The 26747-nt window shown below is 36.5% G+C and overlaps 1 protein-coding gene across 2 annotated transcripts; it reads right to left on the reverse strand.

Moving 5' to 3' along the window:
* Nucleotides 1–1347: 1347 nt before the first annotated feature.
* si:ch211-250g4.3 (nesprin-2) lies at nt 1348–25851 on the reverse strand. Of its 2 annotated transcripts, XM_053638606.1 has the most exons (4): nt 25720–25851; nt 25131–25199; nt 23853–24101; nt 1348–23714 (listed from the first exon to the last, which is right to left on the reverse strand). In XM_053638606.1, the coding sequence occupies exons 2-4, from the start codon at nt 25150–25152 to the stop codon at nt 2479–2481; spliced, it is 21507 nt and encodes a 7168-aa protein (XP_053494581.1). In that variant the 5' UTR covers nt 25153–25199; nt 25720–25851; the 3' UTR covers nt 1348–2478. The 2 variants fall into 2 exon arrangements, with proteins under 2 accessions (XP_053494581.1, XP_053494582.1); XM_053638607.1 differs by lacking the exon at nt 23853–24101 and having other exon boundaries at nt 1349–23714.
* Between the last annotated feature and the right edge of the window lie 896 nt (nt 25852–26747).

Here is a 26747-nt window from a genome sequence, read left to right on the forward strand (position 1 = left end):
TTGCAGTAATCAGGCCTGGTTGTGTCTAGTCCAGCTGAACCCCATTATCAATGCAGTTTCATAGATTTGGGGAATTAGTAACTGGGGGCAAATACATTTTCACACAAGCCTAGTTAGTATTGGTATTTCTTTAGAGAAATTCAGTTTATTTCTAGACCACATTTAACAACAACCGAAGCTGACTAAAGTGCTGTACAGCTGAGAGGAATCGAGGTTAAAAAGACATATCACCATTATAGCACAAGACAGGGTTAACATATAACAAAACACACTAGAAAATACCAAAATATACAAAGTATAAATCTATGCTAACATTATACTAATATTCAAATTCTTGTTCCGTTGCACATCACGGTTCAGAGAACGTACAGAGAACGTTCCCATAACTTTAAATAAACTTGCTGTAACCTGTGATGGTTCAGAGAGGATTCTGGTAACATTTAAATAATTTGAAACTCTCAGGATGGTTCTTAGAAAGTTGCCCAAACGTTCTGGTGACCTTTAAATAATTTTAACCTTTTGGGATTGTTGCGGTAGACCATGATAGTTTGGATAACGTTCCTCTAATATTCTGGTAACATTTAAATAATTTTAACCTCTTTTTCAATTTCGGTTCAACCTTAAATGATCTTAGCTAAATGTTCAGATACTGAAATGTCTAGATACTGAACGTCTCATAGACATAATTTAGGGTCTGAGTCCTACTGACGTATTACAGACACAAGCTGTCGCTGGAATTCGTTTCATCTTGCAGACCTGGCAACCTCAGTCTCCTATTGGATGAGCCATACGTTGCTGCCATCTTGTGTTTATATGCACTGTAAGCAGTAAGCACTGTAGTGACAGCACAATTTAAGGAGCCTATAAAGACATTTCCAAAAGAATAAAGGTATCATATCAAAAATAACACTATCAATTATTAATTATAATTATATTATCAGTTATAATTAATTATCATTAATATTACATTTCTCATTGTTATGCCCATCTTCCTCTTCAATTCTTGTGTATTAATTCTCATCCCACACTTTTGTGTTGCCCTTCTTTTGTTCTTCCTTGCAGTTCCACACTTTATAAGCTTGTTACAAGAGGATATACATTCAACTATCAGGCATAAAATTATGTACTCATGTCAGAATTGCTGCATTTTTATTCCTTGACCTTATATCTTAAGCCATATACCATGTTTGGGTAAGTTATTTGTATTTCTTAACGCTGGATAAAATTTTCCCCAGAATTAGTCAATGCTGACACTAGAGCTTGCTTTATTAGCTATATCACTAATCAGCAACTCTTAAAGAACATTTATTCACACTCTCAACAAACAACAAAGAGCCATTTATTAATTCAAAATTATGCTGTATTTATTCCAATATATGTAATTGCATACATAAATACTGTTAACTCGTTTCTATGTCTATCTAATTATGTTTTAATCTGGTTAATTAATGTTTCACAGCTCGCTGTTTTATTAAGGTAAGTGAAGGTAAGTTTACAACATCATCCATATTCCACTTTAAAGTCGTGACTGTAGAGACTGCTTGCTTTTAGGGAATCGTGATTCATATTTTTGCAAGGCATAGTCAGAGGTCTTTCCCCCATCACCAGACAATGGCAGCTTGGCATAGTGAAGACTAGCACAAGCCTCCTCCGATAACCATGTAGCCAACACTGTTTCCAAACTACTGGCTGTGCAACATTCTCAAACACTAGAACATGCTCTCTGAATGCTAGGTGCGTGAGTTACTTACAGCCGACAGGTATGTCCTGTGAAATCATGGGGGAGTTACAGAGACCATGCTGTCTTTCGAATTTAATTAGAAAAAAAGTTGTTCTTGGTGACAGCACCACCTAAGAGGGCACCAGCACCTGAATCCTACGTGTCTTTACGGTACATCATATACAGGTATATGATGATATAAAGGATCTGTGCATTTTACCTTCAACCTGGTCACACAAGGAGCCATGACAGAAGTTTTAAACTATTCCAGTATTGTGTTATTAAAATACATCAAATCAACATCAAAGGCTAGTACAAATAACAATGTATATTAGATGAATGTTTGTACCAGATTGGTTTATAAAAATGAAATATACCTAAGAACTTTACACACACACACACACACACACACATCCCTCCAAAATTGATAAAAACAGAAAATTGGTCAGTAGTCTGTTGAAAATAAATGGATGATCATTACAATATAATTGATAAAATTGTTAATGGAAAATATTAATAATAATAATAATATTATTATTATTATTAAGTATAACCAAGTTCTCTCACATACAGTCAAAAACATATTAGCTGTATACTAAGTTGTACAATATCACTCGATTTTGGCTTCTAGTAGTTTAGTAGCCAACTGAAGCCAACATGAAAAAATAAAGAAAAAATAAACCTAAAATCTTGTTCAGATTTTAATGTATTTGATTTGTAGGAACAATAATAGTTTGGCTTCAAGAATCTAAAATGCTTCATTTCTCTTGCTTAGTTTCAGTTGGACAACAGTAGCTGCAGCATTGCCTGATCCATTGCAGTAGCCGCCGTCTTTGTAATACATTTGTAGTTTGTGCTTCCCTTGGAGCCTCCCTACTTAGGCTCTCATGCCCATCATCAATCAGCACATGGAGAGAAGCGCTGGCATGCTCCATTGGTCCTTCTGTCTGAATTTCCTCCACTTCTTGATCAGCCCACACCTGCTCTTTTCTAGTCTGCCCCTCTTGTCTGTCCTCTGTCACTGTTTGTACAGCTTTGTCTGTCACATGCCTGATTCTGTCTTTAATTGTGGCTGTTTCAGTGATGAGCTGCTCCAACCTTTGTAGGTATTTGGTGTTTGTATCTTTTCTCTTGCTCTTTAGTTGGTTAATCTCTATCAGTATACTCTCCTTTAACAGAATGATTTGTTTTTCCTTCTCCATGACTTTCTGCCTCTCTGTCTCTCTTTCAGGATGAAGCACATCTTTCATCAGCTCCAGCTCGATTTTCTCTTTTTGTAGTCCAACTCTCTTCATTTCATTCTTCTGAATTTCTTGTAACCTGTTCTCTAGTTCTTTTTCCATGTTCTCTATTGTTCGACTTATTTCTTTAATGACGTTTTTGTCACTCAGAGCATCATGCTGAGTGATAGCTGTCTTTCCCTCAATGTCTTTGGCATCAGTACTAAGCTCTGTCATGGTTCCTGTATCTTTCATTTCTTTTTCCAGTTTACACTGCATGCATTTGTCTTTTGCCTTCTCTTTATATGTTTGTCTGACATTGATCTCTTGTATCTTCTCATTTCTTCTCATTTTCTCACTTTGTTTTTGTATAACATCTTCTATTTGCTGCAGTTCTTGTCTTCTGCTTTGACAAATTTGTGTTAAACAGTCTGCTTCGTATCTCAGCCTCTGGCATTCTAGCTGAATCTGCTCCATACCATTACTTTTCATTCCCATCTCTTCACTTTGTAGTTTACTGTCAAATTCTTGACAAATGTCTTGTTCTACTTGCACAGCTCCTCTGTCAAACCTTTCCTCCATGTCTTCCATATAGGTTTGAGTTTGAGCATCTATTTTGATTGTCACGAGCGTGTGATCTGGCCCCTCTAAATCAGCTCTGTCAGTTTCTGTATGACTTTTCGTTACCCTCAGGTCTTTAGATTTTTCCTTGTCCTCATTCTCTCTTTGATTGAATGTAGTTCTCCCTCCATCAACTTCACATTTGTTTCTTTCCATCTCATAACTCTCCCCTGAAATGGCTTCTGAAAGGTCATCAGAATCGTGTTGCCACTTGCTTAGTTCAGTCTGTCTTGTTTCAAGCTCATTCCTCTCCTTGGTGTCCATGCTCTTCAGCTCTACCAGGTCATCCCAGTGTTCATGGAGGTCTGCTAACTCTAGTTCCTTTTTCCTCCGTTCAGTTCTTCGTACATCTCTTTCGTCATCAAATTGCTCAAATATTTTTTCTTTTTCTAGGATTCTGTTCTCAGTCTCTTTTTTCGCTCGTTTCACCTTGAATTCTAGATCATCCACATCCTTGTTTTTTTTCTGTTGCATTAAAGTCATTTCCTTTTCAAACTGGCTTTTTTTGTTTATTATGTCTTGTTGGCATCTTTGTATCTTAGCATTAATTGTCTCCAGATCTTTCTTCTTCCTCTCTATTTCTTCACTGATATTCTCCAGCCCCTCTAGTTCTTGGTGTCTCTTCTCAAGCCAAGTTCTTTCCACGAGAACCTTATTTCTGCAGTCTTCTAGTTTCTTCCATTCTTCTTCCATTTTTTTCTGTTTGGTTTCTAGTTCATGTGTTTTGAGTCTGATTTTGCTCTTTTCATTTTCCATAGTTTCTCTCTGTATTTCTATGTCAGTCTTCAGCTGCTCAAGAATCTCCCTGTCATTTTGTAATTTTTTCTTTGTCATGTACTCTTCTTCCCTTTGTTTGGCGATCTGCTTTTCAAGTTCTTGGGTGAGTGTCTTAATCTCTGCTTTGCTTCTCTCCAGCACATTCTTTTCTCCTTGAAGCGACTGTAGGCTGCCTTGAATTTCTTGCTTCTTTTGTTCTAGCTCGGCTTCCGTTGTTTGTGTCTTTACCTCACGCCTCTTTATCTCCTCAATAGTAGTTTGAAAATCCTCCTTTTCCTTTTTCAGTACAACAGCTATTTCCTCCATGCTGAGCTTCTCTACCCGTGTCTCCTCCATGCGTTTATCAATATTCGCAACATTTCTTTGCATTTCTGCTTTGATCATCTCTAAGCTATCTATCTCCTTTTGAATATTTTGTCTGTCCAGCTTAATTCTCCATTCTTCTAAATCCAAATTTGATTTTCTTTGCTCAAGTTCATCCGTTAACCTTTTCAATGCTTGTCTGTCTCTCTCTAGTTCCTTCTTCTCTTGTTGTAACTCAATTTGGAATGTATCCCATTCACCTTTTCCTACCATCAGGTTCTCATGCAGCATGTTCTCAATTTCAAGTCTTCTTATTTCAGTTTCATGCTTCAGTTTCTCAAGTTCATACCTCTCTTTCTTGGTGGCTTCCAGAATGTTGTCCATCTCATATTGACACTGTTGTATGTCAGCTTGTGCTCTCTCAAGCTGAAATTTCTCAGCTTCCAGAGTGTTCTTCATTGTCTCAGTCTCAACTCTCTGCTTCAGTAGGTCTGCCTCCCAACATTCAAGTTTGTCACTGTTCAGTCTCATCTCATCTTTCTCAGCATTCATTTCCTTGGCCAACCTCACCAAGTCAGCTTTCATCTTCTCTAAAGATGCCTTTTCTCTTTGAATGTCATCCTCCCTGATCTCAAATTCTTGTTGCTGCTTTTTTAAGATATTATCTAGGTCATCTCTTTGCCTTTGTATTTGCACTTTCATTTGATCTATTTCATTTTTCTCTGTTGTAAGATCATCCATTGCATTCTTTAGGTTTTGTTGTTGCCTTTCTAATTCATCTTCACTGTATTTTTGTTTTTTATGTTTGTCTTCAGTGACAGCCTTTATCCTCTCCTTTTCTTTTTGCTTTTCCATGATCTCCCTCTCTTTATTAGTTTTTTCCATGAGTTTCTCTACATCGTTTGACTTTCTTTGTAGTACAGACTCAGCCTTTTTAACATCGTTCTCCTTGAACTTTAACTGTTCTTTTTCAATTTCTATTTGTCTTTTTTCATTGACTAGCTGCATACGAAGGGTGTCAATGTGCTCCATTTCTGTGGCCATATTTTCTTTTGCATGTTCAATATCTTTCTTCTCCATCAGTAAGTAATTCCTCAAATTTTCAAGCTCGTCTCTCTCTGCTTTAATAGTTGCTCTGATATGTTCATCTATTTGTTGTCGCTGTGTTTCAATTTCATCACGTGCCTCTTCCAACTCCCTCTTTGAAGCCTTCAACATGTCATCAATATATTGCTTTTCTTGATGTAATTCGTTCCTCTTCTGATCAAGTTTACTTTTCACCACACTCAAATTTCTATTTTCTTTAGCAATTTCCTCACTCTGTCTCATTAATTCATTCTTTAGCTCCTCTAGAGTATCTTCCTCTTTATCTCTTCCCAGTTTCTCTGTCTTTTCCTTTTCTTTGTGCTTTTTCAACTGAACGCCCATTTCATCAGCTTCCTTCCGCAAGTGTTGTAGTTTTATTTCCAAATCTCTTTTCTGTCTTTCAGACAACTGGTTATTGTACTCTAGTTCTTGTTTCTGTGTCTGCAAATTGCCATTCATGAGTTCCAAGTTCTGGGTCATTCTTTTGGCTTCTTCAAGAAGGGCCTCAGTGATTATCTTTTCATCTTGAAGTTGATTTATCATGTCTTTTGCCCTGTTGTTGTCCTTCTTGAACTCGTCTAAAATAGTCTCCATATGCTGGATTTGTCGTTGTGCATCACATTTTGCCAGTTCAAACTCATCCCTTTGTTTCTGTGTTAGTGCTTTTAAGTTTTCAATTTCTTTTTGTTTTTCTAGAAGTTCAGCCTTAATCTGCTCCACTTTGTCTTTCTCTGTTCTTAATGATTCCAGTAATTTTTTTATTTCATGATTTTCATGTCTTGAACCAGCTGTGTTTTGCTCTGCCTTTTTCATTCTCATTTCAGCCCCTTCTTCTGCAAATTGCTCTTCCTCCTCAAACACTGCATGCTGTAAAGTTCCTTCTTGCTCTTGTGTAATATTGAATTGATCCACATCATCGTTCTTTATCTCAGTACTCGTACTTCTTAATCCCTGTATCTCCATGGTAATCATATCCAGTTCATGTCTTTTCTGCTTAATCTCATCTAAGATCATTTCCAGGTTAATCTGCTGTTTTTGAATCAGCAGTTCCATTTCCTCTGCCTTCTCCTGTGTTTTCTCCCTCTCCATTTTGAGCATTTCTACTAGGACATCAGTTTCATTTCTAGCAAGTTCTTTTGCAAAAGCAGGTTCTTCTGTTTCAAGTTTTTCTTCAGTTGAAACTGATAGCACTTTGTCTGTTAGTAGTATGCCATTTTCACTTGTCTGAGTCTGATTGTCTACTTTATTCCCCTCCTGTCTCATTTGAATAGACACATCTGTGCTAACATAAATATTTCCCATTAGAAATTTTTGTCTTTGAATTTCAGATTTAATTTGTTCCAACTCAGCATGTTTGCTGTGTAGTAATTCAACTTTGATGTCAAAATCTTTCTTCATCTTCACCATTTCAGCATTTAACTGGACAAGTTTCTGCCTCTGAAACAGTACCTCCACAGCCATGATCTTCTTCTCCTCCCTTAAGCTATTTATTCTTTTTTCCAGCTCTTTCGCAATTTCAGTTAATTCACTTTGTTGGAACTCGGTCAGCTTTCTTGATGTGACCTCCACATCAGCATCTTGCTCTTGCATCAGTAACTGTTCCATAATCTGTGGGTCTTCAGTAACTTGTGTCTCACAAATATCCACTGCAGATGTAAGTGAAGGAAAAGGACCTGCATCAGGAAGAAGTGGCTCAATGAATCCGAGTTCGACTACTCTCTGTTTATATTCTTTGCTCTGAAATTCAGAACCCCTCGTCTTTTTATCAGGTTGTAGTTTCTCTATTTGTGCTGGAAGAAAGCTGATAGTAAGGTCTTCTCTTTGTAATTGCAGTTGTTTTTCTTGAAAAACAGTATGTTCTTTCATTAACTCAACATCCTCTTTTTCGTTGTCAAGTTTAATTTTGTTTTGCTCAAGTTCCAATTTCATCTTGTCCAGACTTGATCTATCCTTCATCATTTCTTTCAAATTGTCGGCCAGAATTTGTTTTTGGTCTTTCATTTCTGTCTCCTTTTGGTCAAGTAGCAGTTTGTCTGTTAACATCTTCTTTTGGATTTCCTCCATTTCATCCTTCTCTTTTTTAATTTGCACTTTGAAAGTGTGAATTTCTTTCCAGTTCTTCAGTATGTCTTCCCTTTCTTTTTCTGCCTCTTCTTTTTGTTGGTTGATCTTACTAATTTCTTTTTCCAGTGCCTTTCTCTGTTCCTCCATTGCCAATTTTTCACTATCTTCTTTTTCCCTTTCGCTTCTAATTTGCGATTGCAACTCCACCTCTCTTTCCTCCAGATCCAACCATTTCTTTTCAAGGTCATGTTTCTCTTTATCAAGAAGGACTTTGTTAGTCTCAATGTCTTGTTTTTGCATTTCTATTTCAGCGGCCATCTTCTCCAAGGCATCCTTCTGTTGGTTTGTGTCTTCAACAGTGATCCTACATTCTTCTTTTTCCTGGGCTAATCTTGTCTTAATTTCATCCAGGTTTTGTAATTCCATCATGGCTTTTTCCAACGCGTTCTTCATGTCCTGCATTTCGCTCTGCATAGATGCCTTTGATTGGTCGACCATTTTTCTCTCATTCTCTATTTGTTGTTTTTCAAGAGTGATAGCTTCTTGTTCCACATTCAGTTTGACTTTTATTTCTTCTAGCTCATTTTTCAAATTGTTGCTTATAGACATTTGATCTTCAACTTCTTGCTTCTGCATGGTTACTTCTTTCATGAACTGATCAAGTTCTTCTCTCTCGTGCTTCATCTTCTCCCTGATAGTGTTTTCCATTTCCTGTTTCTGCAATTCAAGTTCCAATTTCATCTTGTCCAGACTTGATCTATCCTTCATCATTTCTTTCAAATTGTCGGCCAGAATTTGTTTTTGGTCTTTCATTTCTGTCTCCTTTTGGTCAAGTAGCAGTTTGTCTGTTAACATCTTCTTTTTGATTTCCTCCATTTCATCCTTCTCTTTTTTAATTTGCTCTTTGAAAGTGTGAAGTTCTTTCCAGTTCTTCAGTATGTCTTCCCTTTCTTTTTCTGCCTCTTCTTTTTGTTGGTTGATCTTACTAATTTCTTTTTCCAGTGCCTTTCTCTGTTCCTCCATTGCCAATTTTTCACTATCTTCTTTTTCCCTTTCGCTTCTAATTTGCGATTGCAACTCCACCTCTCTTTCCTCCAGATCCATCCATTTCTTTTCAAGGTCATGTTTCTCTTTATCAAGAAGGACTTTGTTAGTCTCAATGTCTTGTTTTTGCATTTCTATTTCAGCGGCCATCTTCTCCAAGGCATCCTTCTGTTGGTTTGTGTCTTCAACAGTGATCCTACATTCTTCTTTTTCCTGGGCTAATCTTGTCTTAATTTCATCCAGGTTTTGTAATTCCATCATGGCTTTTTCCAACGCGTTCTTCATGTCCTGCATTTCGCGCTGCATAGATGCCTTTGATTGGTCGACCATTTTTCTCTCATTCTCTATTTGTTGTTTTTCAAGAGTGATAGCTTCTTGTTCCACATTCAGTTTGACTTTTATTTCTTCTAGCTCATTTTTCAAATTGTTGCTTATAGACATTTGATCTTCAATTTCTTGCTTCTGCATGGTTATTTCTTTCATGAACTGATCAAGTTCTTCTCTCTCGTGCTTCATCTTCTCCCTGATAGTGTTTTCCATTTCCTGTTTCTGCAATTCAAGTTCCAATTTCATCTTGTCCAGACTTGATCTATCCTTCATCATTTCTTTCAAATTGTTGGCCAGAATTTGTTTTTGGTCTTTCATTTCTGTCTCCTTTTGGTCAAGTAGCAGTTTGTCTGTTAACATCTTCTTTTGGATTTCCTCCATTTCATCCTTCTCTTTTTTAATTTGCTCTTTGAAAGTGTGAATTTCTTTCCAGTTCTTCAGTATGTCTTCCCTTTCTTTTTCTGCCTCTTCTTTTTGTTGGTTGATCTTACTAATTTCTTTTTCCAGTGCCTTTCTCTGTTCCTCCATTGCCAATTTTTCACTATCTTCTTTTTCCCTTTCGCTTCTAATTTGCGTTTGCAACTCCACCTCTCTTTCCTCCAGATCCAACCATTTCTTTTCAAGGTCATGTTTCTCTTTATCAAGAAGGACTTTGTTAGTCTCAATGTCTTGTTTTTGCATTTCTATTTCAGCGGCCATCTTCTCCAAGGCATCCTTCTGTTGGTTTGTGTCTTCAACAGTGATCCTACATTCTTCTTTTTCCTGGGCTAATCTTGTCTTAATTTCATCCAGGTTTTGTAATTCCATCATGGCTTTTTCCAACGCGTTCTTCATGTCCTGCATTTCGCGCTGCATAGATGCCTTTGATTGGTCGACCATTTTTCTCTCATTCTCTATTTGTTGTTTTTCAAGAGTGATAGCTTCTTGTTCCACATTCAGTTTGACTTTTATTTCTTCTAGCTCATTTTTCAAATTGTTGCTTATAGACATTTGATCTTCAACTTCTTGCTTCTGCATGGTTACTTCTTTCATGAACTGATCAAGTTCTTCTCTCTCGTGCTTCATCTTCTCCCTGATAGTGTTTTCCATTTCCTGTTTCTGCAATTCAAGTTCCAATTTCATCTTGTCCAGACTTGATCTATCCTTCATCATTTCTTTCAAATTGTCGGCCAGAATTTGTTTTTGGTCTTTCATTTCTGTCTCCTTTTGGTCAAGTAGCAGTTTGTCTGTTAACATCTTCTTTTGGATTTCCTCCATTTCATCCTTCTCTTTTATCATTTGCTCTTTGAATGTGTGAAGTTCTTTCCAGTTCTTCAGTATGTCTTCCCTTTCTTTTTCTGCCTCTTCTTTTTGTTGGTTGATCTTACTAATTTCTTTTTCCAGTGCCTTTCTCTGTTCCTCCATTGCCAATTTTTCACTATCTTCATTTTCCCTTTGGCTTCTAATTTGCGATTGCAAGTCCACCTCTCTTTCCTCCAGATCCATCCATTTCTTTTCAAGGTCATGTTTCTCTTTATCAAGAAGGACTTTGTTAGTCTCAATGTCTTGCTTTTGCATTTCTATTTCAGCGGCCATCTTCTCCAAGGCATCCTTCTGTTGGTTTGTGTCTTCAACAGTGATCCTACATTCTTCTTTTTCCTGGGCTAATCTTGTTGTAATTTCATCCAGGTTTTGTAATTCCATCATGGCTTTTTCCAACGCGTTCTTCATGTCCTGCATTTCGCTCTGCATAGATGCCTTTGCTTGGTCGACCATTTTTCTCTCATTCTCTATTTGTTGTTTTTCAAGAGTGATAGCTTCTTGTTCCACATTCAGTTTGACTTTTATTTCTTCTAGCTCATTTTTCAAATTGTTGCTTATAGACATTTGATCTTCAACTTCTTGCTTCTGCATGGTTACTTCTTTCATGAACTGATCAAGTTCTTCTCTCTCGTGCTTCATCTTCTCCCTGATAGTGTTTTCCATTTCCTGTTTCTGCAATTCAAGTTCCAATTTCATCTTGTCCAGACTTGATCTATCCTTCATTATTTCTTTCAAATTGTCGGCCAGAATTTGTTTTTGGTCTTTCATTTCTGTCTCCTTTTGGTCAAGTAGCAGTTTGTCTGTTAACATCTTCTTTTGGATTTCCTCCATTTCATCCTTCTCTTTTATCATTTGCTCTTTGAATGTGTGAAGTTCTTTCCAGTTCTTCAGTATGTCTTCCCTTTCTTTTTCTGCCTCTTCTTTTTGTTGGTTGATCTTACTAATTTCTTTTTCCAGTGCCTTTCTCTGTTCCTCCATTGCCAATTTTTCACTATCTTCATTTTCCCTTTGGCTTCTAATTTGCGATTGCAACTCCACCTCTCTTTCCTCCAGATCCATCCATTTCTTTTCAAGGTCATATTTCTCTTTTTCAAGAAGGGCTTTGTTATTCTCATTGTCATGTTTTTGCATTTCTATTTCAGCGGCCATCTTCTCCAAGGCATCCTTCTGTTGGTTTGTGTCTTCAACAGTGATCCTACATTCTTCTTTTTCCTGGGCTAATCTTGTCTTAATTTCATCCAGGTTTTGTAATTCCATCATGGCTTTTTCCAACGCGTTCTTCATGTCCTGCATTTCGCGCTGCATAGATGCCTTTGATTGGTCGACCATTTTTCTCTCATTCTCTATTTGTTGTTTTTCAAGAGTGATAGCTTCTTGTTCCACATTCAGTTTGACTTTTATTTCTTCTAGCTCATTTTTCAAATTGTTGCTTATAGACATTTGATCTTCAATTTCTTGCTTCTGCATGGTTATTTCTTTCATGAACTGATCAAGTTCTTCTCTCTCGTGCTTCATCTTCTCCCTGATAGTGTTTTCCATTTCCTGTTTCTGCAATTCAAGTTCCAATTTCATCTTGTCCAGACTTGATCTATCCTTCATCATTTCTTTCAAATTGTTGGCCAGAATTTGTTTTTGGTCTTTCATTTCTGTCTCCTTTTGGTCAAGTAGCAGTTTGTCTGTTAACATCTTCTTTTGGATTTCCTCCATTTCATCCTTCTCTTTTTTAATTTGCTCTTTGAAAGTGTGAATTTCTTTCCAGTTCTTCAGTATGTCTTCCCTTTCTTTTTCTGCCTCTTCTTTTTGTTGGTTGATCTTACTAATTTCTTTTTCCAGTGCCTTTCTCTGTTCCTCCATTGCCAATTTTTCACTATCTTCTTTTTCCCTTTGGCTTCTAATTTGCGATTGCAAGTCCACCTCTCTTTCCTCCAGATCCATCCATTTCTTTTCAAGGTCATGTTTCTCTTTATCAAGAAGGGCTTTGTTATTCTCATTGTCATGTTTTTGCATTTCTATTTCAGCGGCCATCTTCTCCAAGGCATCCTTCTGTTGGTTTGTGTCTTCAACAGTGATCCTACATTCTTCTTTTTCCTGGGCTAATCTTGTCTTAATTTCATCCAGGTTTTGTAATTCCATCATGGCTTTTTCCAACGCGTTCTTCATGTCCTGCATTTCGCGCTGCATAGATGCCTTTGATTGGTCGACCATTTTTCTCTCATTCTCTATTTGTTGTTTTTCAAGAGTGATAGCTTCTTGTTCCATATTCAGTTTGACTTTTATTTCTTCTAGCTCATTTTTCAAATTGTTGCTTATAGACATTTGATCTTCAACTTCTTGCTTCTGCATGGTTACTTCTTTCATGAACTGATCAAGTTCTTCTCTCTCGTGCTTCATCTTCTCCCTGATAGTGTTTTCCATTTCCTGTTTCTGCAATTCAAGTTCCAATTTCATCTTGTCCAGACTTGATCTATCCTTCATTATTTCTTTCAAATTGTCGGCCAGAATTTGTTTTTGGTCTTTCATTTCTGTCTCCTTTTGGTCAAGTAGCAGTTTGTCTGTTAACATCTTCTTTTTGATTTCCTCCATTTCATCCTTCTCTTTTATCATTTGCTCTTTGAATGTGTGAAGTTCTTTCCAGTTCTTCAGTATGTCTTCCCTTTCTTTTTCTGCCTCTTCTTTTTGTTGGTTGATCTTACTAATTTCTTTTTCCAGTGCCTTTCTCTGTTCCTCCATTGCCAATTTTTCACTATCTTCTTTTTCCCTTTGGCTTCTAATTTGCGATTGCAACTCCATCTCTCTTTCCTCCAGATCCATCCATTTCTTTTCAAGGTCATGTTTCTCTTTTTCAAGAAGGACTTTGTTAGTCTCAGTGTCTTGCTTTTGCATTTCTATTTCAGCGGCCATCTTCTCCAAGGCATCCTTCTGTTGGTTTGTGTCTTCAACAGTGATCCTACATTCTTCTTTTTCCTGGGCTAATCTTGTCTTAATTTCATCCAGGTTTTGTAATTCCATCATGGCTTTTTCCAACGCGTTCTTCATGTCCTGCATTTCGCGCTGCATAGATGCCTTTGATTGGTCGACCATTTTTCTCTCATTCTCTATTTGTTGTTTTTCAAGAGTGATAGCTTCTTGTTCCATATTCAGTCTGACTTTTATTTCTTCTAGCTCATTTTTCAAATTGTTGCTTATAGACATTTGATCTTCAACTTCTTGCTTCTGCATGGTTACTTCTTTCATGAACTGATCAAGTTCTTCTCTCTCGTGCTTCATCTTCTCCCTGATAGTGTTTTCCATTTCCTGTTTCTGCAATTCAAGTTCCAATTTCATCTTGTCCAGACTTGATCTATCCTTCATTATTTCTTTCAAATTGTCGGCCAGAATTTGTTTATGGTCTTTCATTTCTGTCTCCTTTTGGTCAAGTAGCAGTTTGTCTGTTAACATCTTCTTTTTGATTTCCTCCATTTCATCCTTCTCTTTTTTAATTTGCTCTTTGAAAGTGTGAATTTCTTTCCAGTTCTTCAGTATGTCTTCCCTTTCTTTTTCTGCCTCTTCTTTTTGTTGGTTGATCTTACTAATTTCTTTTTCCAGTGCCTTTCTCTGTTCCTCCATTGCCAATTTTTCACTATCTTCTTTTTCCCTTTGGCTTCTAATTTGCGATTGCAAGTCCACCTCTTTTTCCTCCAGATCCATCCATTTCTTTTCAAGGTCATGTTTCTCTTTATCAAGAAGGATTTTGTTATTCTCAATGTCTTGCTTTTGCATTTCTATTTCAGCGGCCATCTTCTCCAAGGCATCCTTCTGTTGGTTTGTGTCTTCAACAGTGATCCTACATTCTTCTTTTTCCTGGGCTAATCTTGTCTTAATTTCATCCAGGTTTTGTAATTCCATCATGGCTTTTTCCAACGCGTTCTTCATGTCCTGCATTTCGCTCTGCATAGATGCCTTTGATTGGTCGACCATTTTTCTCTCATTCTCTATTTGTTGTTTTTCAAGAGTGATAGCTTCTTGTTCCACATTCAGTTTGACTTTTATTTCTTCTAGCTCATTTTTCAAATTGTTGCTTATAGACATTTGATCTTCAATTTCTTGCTTCTGCATGGTTATTTCTTTCATGAACTGATCAAGTTCTTCTCTCTCGTGCTTCATCTTCTCCCTGATAGTGTTTTCCATTTCCTGTTTCTGCAATTCAAGTTCCAATTTCATCTTGTCCAGACTTGATCTATCCTTCATCATTTCTTTCAAATTGTTGGCCAGAATTTGTTTTTGGTCTTTTATTTCTGTCTCCTTTTGGTCAAGTAGCAGTTTGTCTGTTAACATCTTCTTTTGGATTTCCTCCATTTCATCCTTCTCTTTTATAATTTGCTCTTTGAAAGTGTGAATTTCTTTCCAGTTCTTCAGTATGTCTTCCCTTTCTTTTTCTGCTTCTTCTTTTTGTTGGTTGATCTTACTAATTTCTTTTTCCAGTGCCTTTCTCTGTTCCTCCATTGCCAATTTTTCACTATCTTCTTTTTCCCTTTCGCTTCTAATTTGCGTTTGCAACTTCACCTCTCTTTCCTCCAGATCCAACCATTTCTTTTCAAGGTCATGTTTCTCTTTATCAAGAAGGACTTTGTTAGTCTCAATGTCTTGTTTTTGCATTTCTATTTCAGCGGCCATCTTCTCCAAGGCATCCTTCTGTTGGTTTGTGTCTTCAACAGTGATCCTACATTTGTCTTTTTCCTGGGCTAATCTTGTCTTAATTTCATCCAGGTTTTGTAATTCCATCATGGCTTTTTCCAACGCGTTCTTCATGTCCTGCATTTCGCGCTGCATAGATGCCTTTGATTGGTCGACCATTTTTCTCTCATTCTCTATTTGTTGTTTTTCAAGAGTGATAGCTTCTTGTTCCACATTCAGTTTGACTTTTATTTCTTCTAGCTCATTTTTCAAATTGTTGCTTATAGACATTTGATCTTCAACTTCTTGCTTCTGCATGGTTACTTCTTTCATGAACTGATCAAGTTCTTCTCTCTCGTGCTTCATCTTCTCCCTGATAGTGTTTTCCATTTCCTGTTTCTGCAATTCAAGTTCCAATTTCATCTTGTCCAGACTTGATCTATCCTTCATCATTTCTTTCAAATTGTCGGCCAGAATTTGTTTTTGGTCTTTCATTTCTGTCTCCTTTTGGTCAAGTAGCAGTTTGTCTGTTAACATCTTCTTTTGGATTTCCTCCATTTCATCCTTCTCTTTTTTAATTTGCTCTTTGAAAGTGTGAATTTCTTTCCAGTTCTTCAGTATGTCTTCCCTTTCTTTTTCTGCCTCTTCTTTTTGTTGGTTGATCTTACTAATTTCTTTTTCCAGTGCCTTTCTCTGTTCCTCCATTGCCAATTTTTCACTATCTTCTTTTTCCCTTTGGCTTCTAATTTGCGATTGCAAGTCCACCTCTCTTTCCTCCAGATCCATCCATTTCTTTTCAAGGTCATGTTTCTCTTTATCAAGAAGGATTTTGTTATTCTCAATGTCTTGCTTTTGCATTTCTATTTCAGTGGCCATCTTCTCCAAGGCATCCTTCTGTTGGTTTGTGTCTTCAACAGTGATCCTACATTCTTCTTTTTCCTGGGCTAATCTTGTCTTAATTTCATCCAGGTTTTGTAATTCCATCATGGCTTTTTCCAACGCGTTCTTCATGTCCTGCATTTCGCTCTGCATAGATGCCTTTGATTGGTCGACCATTTTTCTCTCATTCTCTATTTGTTGTTTTTCAAGAGTGATAGCTTCTTGTTCCACATTCAGTTTGACTTTTATTTCTTCTAGCTCATTTTTCAAATTGTTGCTTATAGACATTTGATCTTCAATTTCTTGCTTCTGCATGGTTATTTCTTTCATGAACTGATCAAGTTCTTCTCTCTCGTGCTTCATCTTCTCCCTGATAGTGTTTTCCATTTCCTGTTTCTGCAATTCAAGTTCCAATTTCATCTTGTCCAGACTTGATCTATCCTTCATCATTTCTTTCAAATTGTTGGCCAGAATTTGTTTTTGGTCTTTCATTTCTGTCTCCTTTTGGTCAAGTAGCAGTTTGTCTGTTAACATCTTCTTTTGGATTTCCTCCATTTCATCCTTCTCTTTTTTAATTTGCTCTTTGAAAGTGTGAATTTCTTTCCAGTTCTTCAGTATGTCTTCCCTTTCTTTTTCTGCTTCTTCTTTTTGTTGGTTGATCTTACTAATTTCTTTTTCCAGTGCCTTTCTCTGTTCCTCCATTGCCAATTTTTCACTATCTTCTTTTTCCCTTTCGCTTCTAATTTGCGTTTGCAACTTCACCTCTCTTTCCTCCAGATCCAACCATTTCTTTTCAAGGTCATGTTTCTCTTTATCAAGAAGGACTTTGTTAGTCTCAATGTCTTGTTTTTGCATTTCTATTTCAGCGGCCATCTTCTCCAAGGCATCCTTCTGTTGGTTTGTGTCTTCAACAGTGATCCTACATTCTTCTTTTTCCTGGGCTAATCTTGTCTTAATTTCATCCAGGTTTTGTAATTCCATCATGGCTTTTTCCAACGCGTTCTTCATGTCCTGCATTTCGCGCTGCATAGATGCCTTTGATTGGTCGACCATTTTTCTCTCATTCTCTATTTGTTGTTTTTCAAGAGTGATAGCTTCTTGTTCCACATTCAGTTTGACTTTTATTTCTTCTAGCTCATTTTTCAAATTGTTGCTTATAGACATTTGATCTTCAACTTCTTGCTTCTGCATGGTTACTTCTTTCATGAACTGATCAAGTTCTTCTCTCTCGTGCTTCATCTTCTCCCTGATAGTGTTTTCCATTTCCTGTTTCTGCAATTCAAGTTCCAATTTCATCTTGTCCAGACTTGATCTATCCTTCATCATTTCTTTCAAATTGTCGGCCAGAATTTGTTTTTGGTCTTTCATTTCTGTCTCCTTTTGGTCAAGTAGCAGTTTGTCTGTTAACATCTTCTTTTGGATTTCCTCCATTTCATCCTTCTCTTTTTTAATTTGCTCTTTGAAAGTGTGAATTTCTTTCCAGTTCTTCAGTATGTCTTCCCTTTCTTTTTCTGCCTCTTCTTTTTGTTGGTTGATCTTACTAATTTCTTTTTCCAGTGCCTTTCTCTGTTCCTCCATTGCCAATTTTTCACTATCTTCTTTTTCCCTTTGGCTTCTAATTTGCGATTGCAACTCCATCTCTCTTTCCTCCAGATCCATCCATTTATTTTCAAGGTCATGTTTCTCTTTATCAAGAAAGGCTTTGTTATTCTCAATGTCTTGTTTTTGCATTTCTGTTTCAGCGGCCATCTTCTCCAAGGCATCCTTCTGTTGGTTTGTGTCTTCAATAGTGATCCTACATTCTTCTTTTTCTTGGGCTAATCTTGTCTTAATTTCATCCAGGTGTTGTAATTCCATCATGGCTTTTTCCAACGCGTTCTTCATGTCCTGCATTTCGCTCTGCATAGATGTCTTTGATTGGTCAATCTTTTTTCTCTCTTTCTCTACCTTTTGTTTTTCAACGGTGATGACTTTTTGTTCTGCATTCAGTTTCACCTTCATTTCTTCTAGCTCATTTCTCAAATTACCATTCATGAGTCTGTTCTTTTCTAAGTCTTTTTTCTCCATATTTATTTTGTTTGTCAGCTGATCAAGTTCCTGTTTCTCCTGTTTCATCTCATTCCTGTCATTTTCCATTTGTTTTATTTGAATTTCAAGTTCCATTCTTATCTTTCCAAGTTCACTTTTCTCCTCCAGCATTTCCCTCAAATTCTGTTCCCGAATTTGTTTGTGTTCATTCGGTTCATTCTCTCTTTTGTGAAGTATTAGTTTATCAAGTGCCTCACTTTTTCCCTCTTTGTCACACTCCGTTTCATCCAATGATCTTTGCGCATCTTGCCTTGTCTGCCTTGCTTTATTTTTTCGTATTTCTTCCAATGTTGCCTCCAACACTTCCTTTTGTTGCTTTATTTTGGCACTCATCACTTCTAAGTCACCTCGTTCTCTCATGTTCTTTTCTGCTTTGTTTTCAAGGTCTCTTTGTCTTCGTTGCATCTCTGTCTTTAACATTTTAATCTCTTCTTTCTCTCTCCTAAGGACCTCCTTACTTTGCTCCATTTCTAACTTAAGTTGTTGCAGCATCTCTCTAATATGTTCAATTTCTGTAACAAGTATCTCCATTTCTGTATTCATCATATTTTCCTCTACTGCTTGTAGTTGGCTTTCTGCCATGCTGTTTTCAAAGAGAATCTTGCTGTCCCATACAATTTCTCTAGTTCGTTCAATCATGTCAATAAGGCTGATAATCTCAGTACTTATCTCTTCTTTTTCTTCCATTTCTGGAGTGACTGCTTCAACGTTATTCTCAAATTCATCTTTTGTTCTTTGTATTTCAGCTTTAACACATTCTATCTCATATCTCTTCTTCTCAACTTCTACCCTTTTGCATTCCATTTCTTCTTTTTCTTTCTGGATTTCCACTTTTATTTGGTCTAGCTCATCTTTTTTCCTTGTTACTTGCTTCATCCTTTGGTTAAGTTCTTTTCTCTTCCTTTCCATCTCTTTTTTCACAAGTTCCATTTCTTCCATCTCTCGTTTTACCCTCTGCATCCTTTCCTCCAGGTCATTTCTTTGTTGTTGAATTTCCTCCTTGACCTGTTGCACCTTTTCCATCTCTGTTTTCACAAGACACATTTTTTCTTCAACATCACCCTTTTGCCTTAGTATCTCAGCCTTCATCTGCTCAATTTTATTGGTCTTGCTATTAGTCTCTATAATTTTAATTCTATATTGTTCTTTTTCTTGTTCTAGTTTTTTCTCAAGTTCTTGCATGTCTATCCTGGCCTTTTTCAAAGCATTCTTCATGTCCTCGATTTCTCTCTGCATAGATGCCTCTGATAACTGAAACCTTTTTCTCTCATTCTCTATCTTGTGTTTTTCAAGGGTGATAACTTCTTGTTCAGCGTTCAGTCTCACCTTCATTTCCTCTATCTCATTTCTCAAATTATCGTTCATGAGTTTGTTCTTTTCTAAGTCTTTTTTTTCCGTGTTTATGTTGTTTAACAACTGATCAAGATCCTGTCTCTTCTGTTTTATCTCTTTCCTGTCATTTTCCATTTGTTTTATTTGAGTTTCAAGTTCCATTCTCATCTTTCCAAGTTTACATTTCTCCTCCAGCATTTCTCCTAAATTGATCTCCAGAATTTGGTTTTGTTGATCCAGTTCATTGTCTCTTTCCTGACATAGCAGTTGACCAAGTGCCTTGCTTTTTCCCTCTTTGTCACCCTCCGTTTCATCCAATGATCTTTGCGCATCTTGCCTTGTCTGCCTTGCTTTATTTTTTCGTATTTCTTCCAATGTTGCCTCCAACGCTTCCTTTTGTTGCTTTATTTTGGCACTCATCACTTCTAAGTCACCTCGTTCTCTCATGTTCTTTTCTGCTTTGTTTTCAAGGTCTCTTTGTCTTCGTTGCATCTCTGTCTTTAACATTTTAATCTCTTCTTTCTCTCTCCTAAGGACCTCCTTACTTTGCTCCATTTCTAACTTAAGTTGTTGCAGCATCTCTCTAATGTGTTCAATTTCTGTAACAAGTCTCTCCATTTCTGTATTCATCATATTTTCCTCTACTGCTTGTAGTTGGCTTTCTGCCATGCTGTTTTCAAAGAGAATCTTGCTGTCCCATACAATTTCTCTAGTTCGTTCAATCATGTCAATAAGGCTGATAATCTCAGTACTTATCTCTTCTTTTTCTTCCATTTCTGAAGTGACTTCTTCAACATTATTCTCAAATTCATCTTTTGTTCTTTGTATTTCAGCTTTAACACATTCTATATCATATCTCTTCTTCTCAACTTCTACCCTTTTGCATTCCATTTCTTCTTTTTCTTTCTGGATTTCCACCCTTATTTGGTCTAGCTCATCTTTTTTCCTTGTTACTTGCTTCATCCATTGGTTAAGTTCTTTTCTCTTCCTTTCCATCTCTTTTTTCACAAGTTCCATTTCTTCCATCTCTCGTTTTACCCTCTGCATCCTTTCCTCCAGGTCATTTCTTTGTTGTTGAATTTCCTCCTTGACCTGTTGCACCTTTTCCATCTCTGTTTTCACAAGACACATTTTTTCTTCAACATCACCCTTTTGCTTTAGTATCTCAGCCTTCATCTGCTCAATTTTATTGGTCTCGCTCTTAGTCTCTACAATTTTGTTCTCGAACTCATCTTTCTGTCTCTGCAGGTCTACCCTCAACTGTTCAAGTTTATACATTTCCTTCATTACCTTTTCTGTTTTGGCCTCCACATCTTCCTTCTGTCTCCTTAACTCAGTTTCCATACCTTTATTTTTCTCAGCTTCTATATTTTGTCCTGATGTTGCTGCAGCCATTAAATCCAGGTCCTCCATCTTCTGATTTATTTCTTCAACGTGAATTCTAAATTGTTCTTTTTCTTGTTCTAGTTTTTCCTCAAGTTCTTGCATGTCTATCCTGGCCTTTTCCAAAGCATTCTTCATGTCCTCGATTTCTCTCTGCATAGATGCCTCTGATAACTGAAACCTTTTTCTCTCATTCTCTATCTTGTGTTTTTCACGGGTGATAACTTCTTGTTCAGCGTTCAGTTTCACCTTCATTTCTTCTAGTTCATTTTTCAAACTGTTGTTTAGGGATATGTTCTTTTCCATATTCATTTTTTCTATTTGCAAGTAATTCATCAACTGATCAAGTTCCTTTCTCTCCTGCTTCATCTTCTCCCTGACCATTTCTTCTATCTTTGCTTCAGATTCCAATTTCATCTTATCCAGATTATTTCTATCCTCAACAATCTCTTTCATATTGTCCTCCAGAATTTTCTTTTGTTGTTGGATTTCAGTCTCTCTTTGGTCAAGTAACAGTTTGTCCATTATTATCTTGTTTTTGATTTCCTTCATTTCATTCCTCTCTTTTAGTATTTGCTCTTTAAGAGTGTCAAGTTCTTTCCGATTCTTCAATATATCTTCCCTTTCTTTTTCTGCCTCTTCTTTTTGTTGGTTGATCTTACTACTTTCCCTTTCTAATGCTTTTCTCTGCTCCTCAATTGCCATTTGTTCACTGTCCTCTTTTCCCCTTTGACTTGTGATTTGTAGTTGTAACTCCTCATCTCTTTTCTGTAAATCCTGCCACTTGTTGTCCAGGATATTTTTCTCTTTTTCAAGAAGGGCTTTGTTTGTCTCAATATCTTTCTTTTGCTTTGCTATTTCAGCAGCCATCTTCTCCAAGGCATCCTTCTGTTGATTTGTGTCTTCAACAATGATCCCACATTGCTCTTTTTCTTTTTCTAATCTTGTCTTAATTTCATCCAGGTTTTGTATTTCCATCGTGGCTTTTTCCAGATCACTCTTCATGTTCTGCATTTCGCTCTGCATAGATGCCTTTGACTGCTCAAAACTTTTTCTCTCATTCCGTATCTCTTGTTTTTCAATGATGATCATTTCTTGTTCAGCATTCAATTTTGCCTTCATTAATTCTAGCTCATTTCTCATATTATCATTTAAGAGCCTGTTCTTTTCAATGTCTTTTTTCTCCATATCTATGTATTTTGTCAACTGATCAAGCTCCTCTTTCTTCTGTTTTATCTCTTTCATGTTGTTTTCCATTTCATGCCTTTGAATCTCAAGTTCCATTCTCATCTTGCCAAGATTACTTCTTTCCTTGATCATTTCCCTTAAATTGTTCTCCAGAATTTGTTTTTGATTATTCAGTTCAGCCTCTCTTTGTTCAAGTAAAAGTTTATCAACTGTCCTGCCTTTCCTCTCTTTAGCATGTTCTGTTTCATCCATAGTTTTTTGCACACCTTCCCTTGCCTGCCTTGTTTTATTTTTTTGTATTTCTTCCAAAGTTCCTGCCAGTTCTTTCTTTTGTTGCTGTATCTTGGCACTCATGATTTCTAAGTCACCACGTTCTCTCATGTTCTTTTCTTCTTTCTTTACAAGGTCTCTTCTTCTTCGTTGGATCTCAAGCTTTAACAATCGTATCTCTCCCTTCTCTCTCCTAAGGACCTCCTTGCTTTGCTCCATTTCTGTTTTCAGCCATTGTAACATTTCTCTGATGTGTTCAATTTCTACAAGAAGTCTCTGCATTTCACCTTTCATCTTATTTACTTCTACTGCTCCTAGTTGGTTTTCTGCCATTCTGTTTTCCATATCAAATGTTGCATCGCATACAATTTTTCTGGTTCTTTCAATTTGATAAATGAGATTAACAATCTTCACATTTATCCCTTCTTTTTCTTCTGTATGTACCTTAATCTGGAAGTCCTCTCTTACTTTTTGTATTTCATCCCTTTTGCGTTCCATTTCTACTTTTTCTTTCTGTATTTCCACTCTCATTCTGTCTATTTCACCCTTTCTCCTAGCAGTCTGCTTCATCTTTTGGTCAAGGTCTTTTCTCTTCCTGTCTATCTCTTTTTTCATAAGTTCCATCTCTTCCATCTGGCCTTTTGCCCACTGTATCCTTTCTTCTAATTCTTTTCTTTGTTGTTGTATTTCCTCCTTCATCTGTTGCACCTTTTCTGCCTCTGTTTTCACAAGTCGCATTTTGTTCTCAAGATCCTCTTTTTGCTTTAGTATTTCAGCCTTCATCTGTTCAAATTCGTCCATATTGCTCTTTGTCTGTATGAATTTGTTCTCAGTTTCCTCATTCTGCCTCTGTAGCTCTATCTTCAGCTGTTCGAGTTCATGTATTTCCTTTGTTGCCTTCTCTAGTTTGGCCTCCACATCCTCCTTCTGTCTCATTAACTCCATTTTCATTTCTTGCATATGCTTTATTTCATTCCTCATCACCTCTATGTTTTTATTCAACTCTTCCTTCTTCCTATAAAACAATTGACTTTCCCTAAGGGTCTCTTTATGTCTGTTCTCCAGGAGTTCTTTCTCTTTAAGCATTTCAGCAGTCAGTTGGTTTAGGCGATCTGTCTCAAGTTTCAGTCCTTCCTTGCTCTTCTCAATTTCTTGTTTTGCTTTCTGAACCTCAGCTTGTACATTATCACAGTTCTGTCTCTCTCTGACAAGTTCAATATGCATGTCTTCTAGAACATTTATTTCTCTTTGCAGGTCAGCTCTCATTTGCTCAAGGTTGTCCTTCATGGTTTCATGGTTTATCTCCTGCTCCATTGTCGCCAGTCTTCTTCTCATCAGTGAATCTTTCTTTGTCTCTGAGTCAGCCTTGTGTCCACTCTTATAGCCTTCCTCTTTTTTCTCTCCATATGATATATCCTCTTCAGTCTGCGTATACTTGCTGTTTTGTTGTCTCCATTCTATTGAAGAAGGAGTTCAACTTATTAAGGGCTATGTTTTGCATGTAGCTAATTTGTCTTGAATGATAATATTCTAATGCTAAAATTACTGATGAAAGATGAAAATGGTAAAGGGGTTGTTAACTTTAAAAACCTCACCTAGTTCGTGAATAAGCTCAGGTTCATTCATTCTAAGTATCAGGTGGAAGGACACTCTATGTTGGGAAGGTGCTCTTTCCAGGGCCTCAAAAAGAAGCGTCATCGCCTCCTGCTCAGTCAGAGCAGCCTGGATTTGACGAACTGCCCTGTCATGAATCAGACTTTGGGAGAAGACTGCCTCTGTGATGTCGCTGACTTGTCTTGCTCGTACAATGATTTCATGCTTAAATTCAGTGAGAAAGTCTCCAACTACAAGGCAGTAAATTCAATTAAAATATGCATATTACAAGGAAATGTTTTAATTATTGTACTGGAAAAGGGCTGTGATTGGACAGTGAGTGCATTTCAGTGTGGCATTACTGAAAAAAAATACTAATGAAAGTGAAATTCAATGAAACAGGGAATTACATACATCTCTGCTTTTCTATCTTAAATGGAAGTTCATTTAAAAATATGTAAAGGTGTCAGAATTGTGGGTCATGTACACATTATATATATATATATATATATATATATAGCTTCTAGTTGTGTCAGTTGAGGAATATGGAGGGTCCACTGACATTATACTTGGGTGTATGTTTCATATAGAAAGAAAAACAAGGAAATTCTTTGGCATTGGCCCAATCAAATTGAAACATCCAAACTATATTGCTCATACCTTAATACTACAAACATATTCCAGTAGTACTTTTCAATAACTGTTCCTGTTTTCTTAGAAGGAAAAATATGACAACAAATATTACAAAATTACTGATGGACAGAATTAATATAGTAAAATAATTTTTTTTTTTTTAAATAATAATAATAAGTTGCCCTTTTATTAAAAAATGATGCAAGATGAAATTCCTAATTTGAACACTGTGTGTCACTGTAACGTAAACCTGAATCTAAAAGAGGGGGATCTCTTTTTTCCTTCTTTAAAATAGTAACAGTGAGGTTAATTTCACATACCTACATTAATATTAGCAAGTAGTGTTGAAATCACAGTTATTTTACACACATAAGAGAGTGATTAATAAGGATTAATGTTGTGTTGTATGTACAATAACTGTTAATAGAGTTAGACCAGGGTGTCCAATCTTATCCACAAAGGGTCGGTGTGACTGCAGGTTTTCATTCCAATCAAGCAGGAGCCACATCAGATTCTACCTGTTTAATCAGGTGAGCTTTTCTTTGGAATGAAAACTTGCACCCACACTGGCCCTTTCCTGTTATAATTGGACACCTCTGAGTTAGACAAAGATATATGTTTAGATAGTTTATAAGTTTAGACTTTACCATAGTCTCTGGATTCCGTCATGGCTTGACAAGGCTACTGGTTGAACAGGTGCCCATGTAATGCCTGATCTGTTTTTCCACACAGAGAAATGTATGTATTACTACAACCGTAATATATATTTGAGTTGATAACAATTATTAAACTATAGGCATTAGTTAAATAACTACAAAAAATAATGTAACTGACCCAAAGGCAAATGTTTCTCAGCTCATAGCATTTTTAATTCTAAATACTTTTAAACTAAAAAAAAGATTACAAATGATACAAAGTATAAGCTTTTTATATTAACACGATTAGAAGTTAAGAAATTAAGTATGAAAAGGTTCTAGTTTTCTGTACTAAGGGTGTAAAGAATGATTCTACAGATAGAGTTTATTATACTGCATTATATAAATTTTTCCAATTATGATAATTAATGCCTTCAAAATGTAGATATTTATGCTTTGAATTATAGTCCTTTATGGACCAAAACCTTTCTGTAAACTTATTTTTTAAATAAATGTTATTAAATAAAATTTAACATAAAGTTTACATTTAAAAATAGTTTAATAAAAAATATTAAGCAAAGCCTTATCTTTTAAGGCCTACCTTTCTAGTGTTATTGGTGGATTAATTTAATTCTGTAAACTTCAGTCGTCTGGTGGTTGAGCCATGGTGGTAAACAAGCAACTTCTCATCTTGCATCGCAAATAATTTGGAGTGTGTGTGTGCGTGTTTTACATCAGTCTGTTTTTCTCTGATAAGGGGGGTGTACCCTGATATGACATAATACCATGATGCCTACTACAGCATATCCCAGCTCACTGCAGGTTTTCCTGCACATATGATCGAGCTGTCTCAGACAAATTTTATTACAGATTCTAAAGTCTTGACTACTTAGGTTTTAATGCTTTGAATGTATTAAATGTATGAATAGCAAAACATACAGTGGAAATACAGTGTTTATGTTCTGATTGCAATAATGGCGAAAGACCAAATAAAATTCCCATCTGGGGCAAGTTTATTTCTCATGCTATCACACACTCTGCCATGTTACAAAAGTTCCAAGATTATACTTACTGTATATGCCAGCTATGGTTCAACATTTCTATCAATTGTATGTTATGGTGGTAAGACACTTTTGCATTGTTGAGTGTCATAGGCTACCCTGTTTCAAAATGTAAGTTTAACCATCAAACAAACATTGAGCTAAATTTGTGGAAAGGCACAAATCACGAGACATACTGAATATGTAAGTCTCTAGGGAGGCTGTAAAAGAAATAGAAGAGCACAGATTAGGCCATCAGTACCAGGCCTTATATGCTTTCAAGTGGAAAACAAATCATGAGCCCCCATAGATTGGGATCTGGTACACCGCCCTGTTCCTAGAGTGCCTACAGTGACAAAAGAGTTTTGCCTAAGGTCAGATCACCCAATTTTCTTACCCAAGTGATTGACCTTGTAGTGTTCCATGAAGATGAACCTGGATATTGTCCTTGAAATGTCCAGAACATGAGCTGTGGTACTATATATATATATATATATATATATATATATATATATATATATATATATATATATATATATATATATATATATATATATATGAGGTGCCATGTTGAACTTCCAGTGACCAG

The sequence above is a fragment of the Ictalurus furcatus genome, chromosome 12, assembly GCF_023375685.1.
Source record: "Ictalurus furcatus strain D&B chromosome 12, Billie_1.0, whole genome shotgun sequence".
NCBI lineage: Eukaryota > Metazoa > Chordata > Actinopteri > Siluriformes > Ictaluridae > Ictalurus > Ictalurus furcatus.

Coding starts and splice junctions, on each gene's coding strand:
- si:ch211-250g4.3 (XM_053638606.1), bottom strand. CDS start 25,152: ATGACGGAATCCAGAGACTATG. Junction 24,102..25,130: donor GACGGAATCCAGAGACTATG/GTAAAGTCTAAA, acceptor ACTGCCTTGTAG/TTGGAGACTTTCTCACTGAA. Junction 23,715..23,852: donor TGAGCTTATTCACGAACTAG/GTGAGGTTTTTA, acceptor CTTCTTCAATAG/AATGGAGACAACAAAACAGC.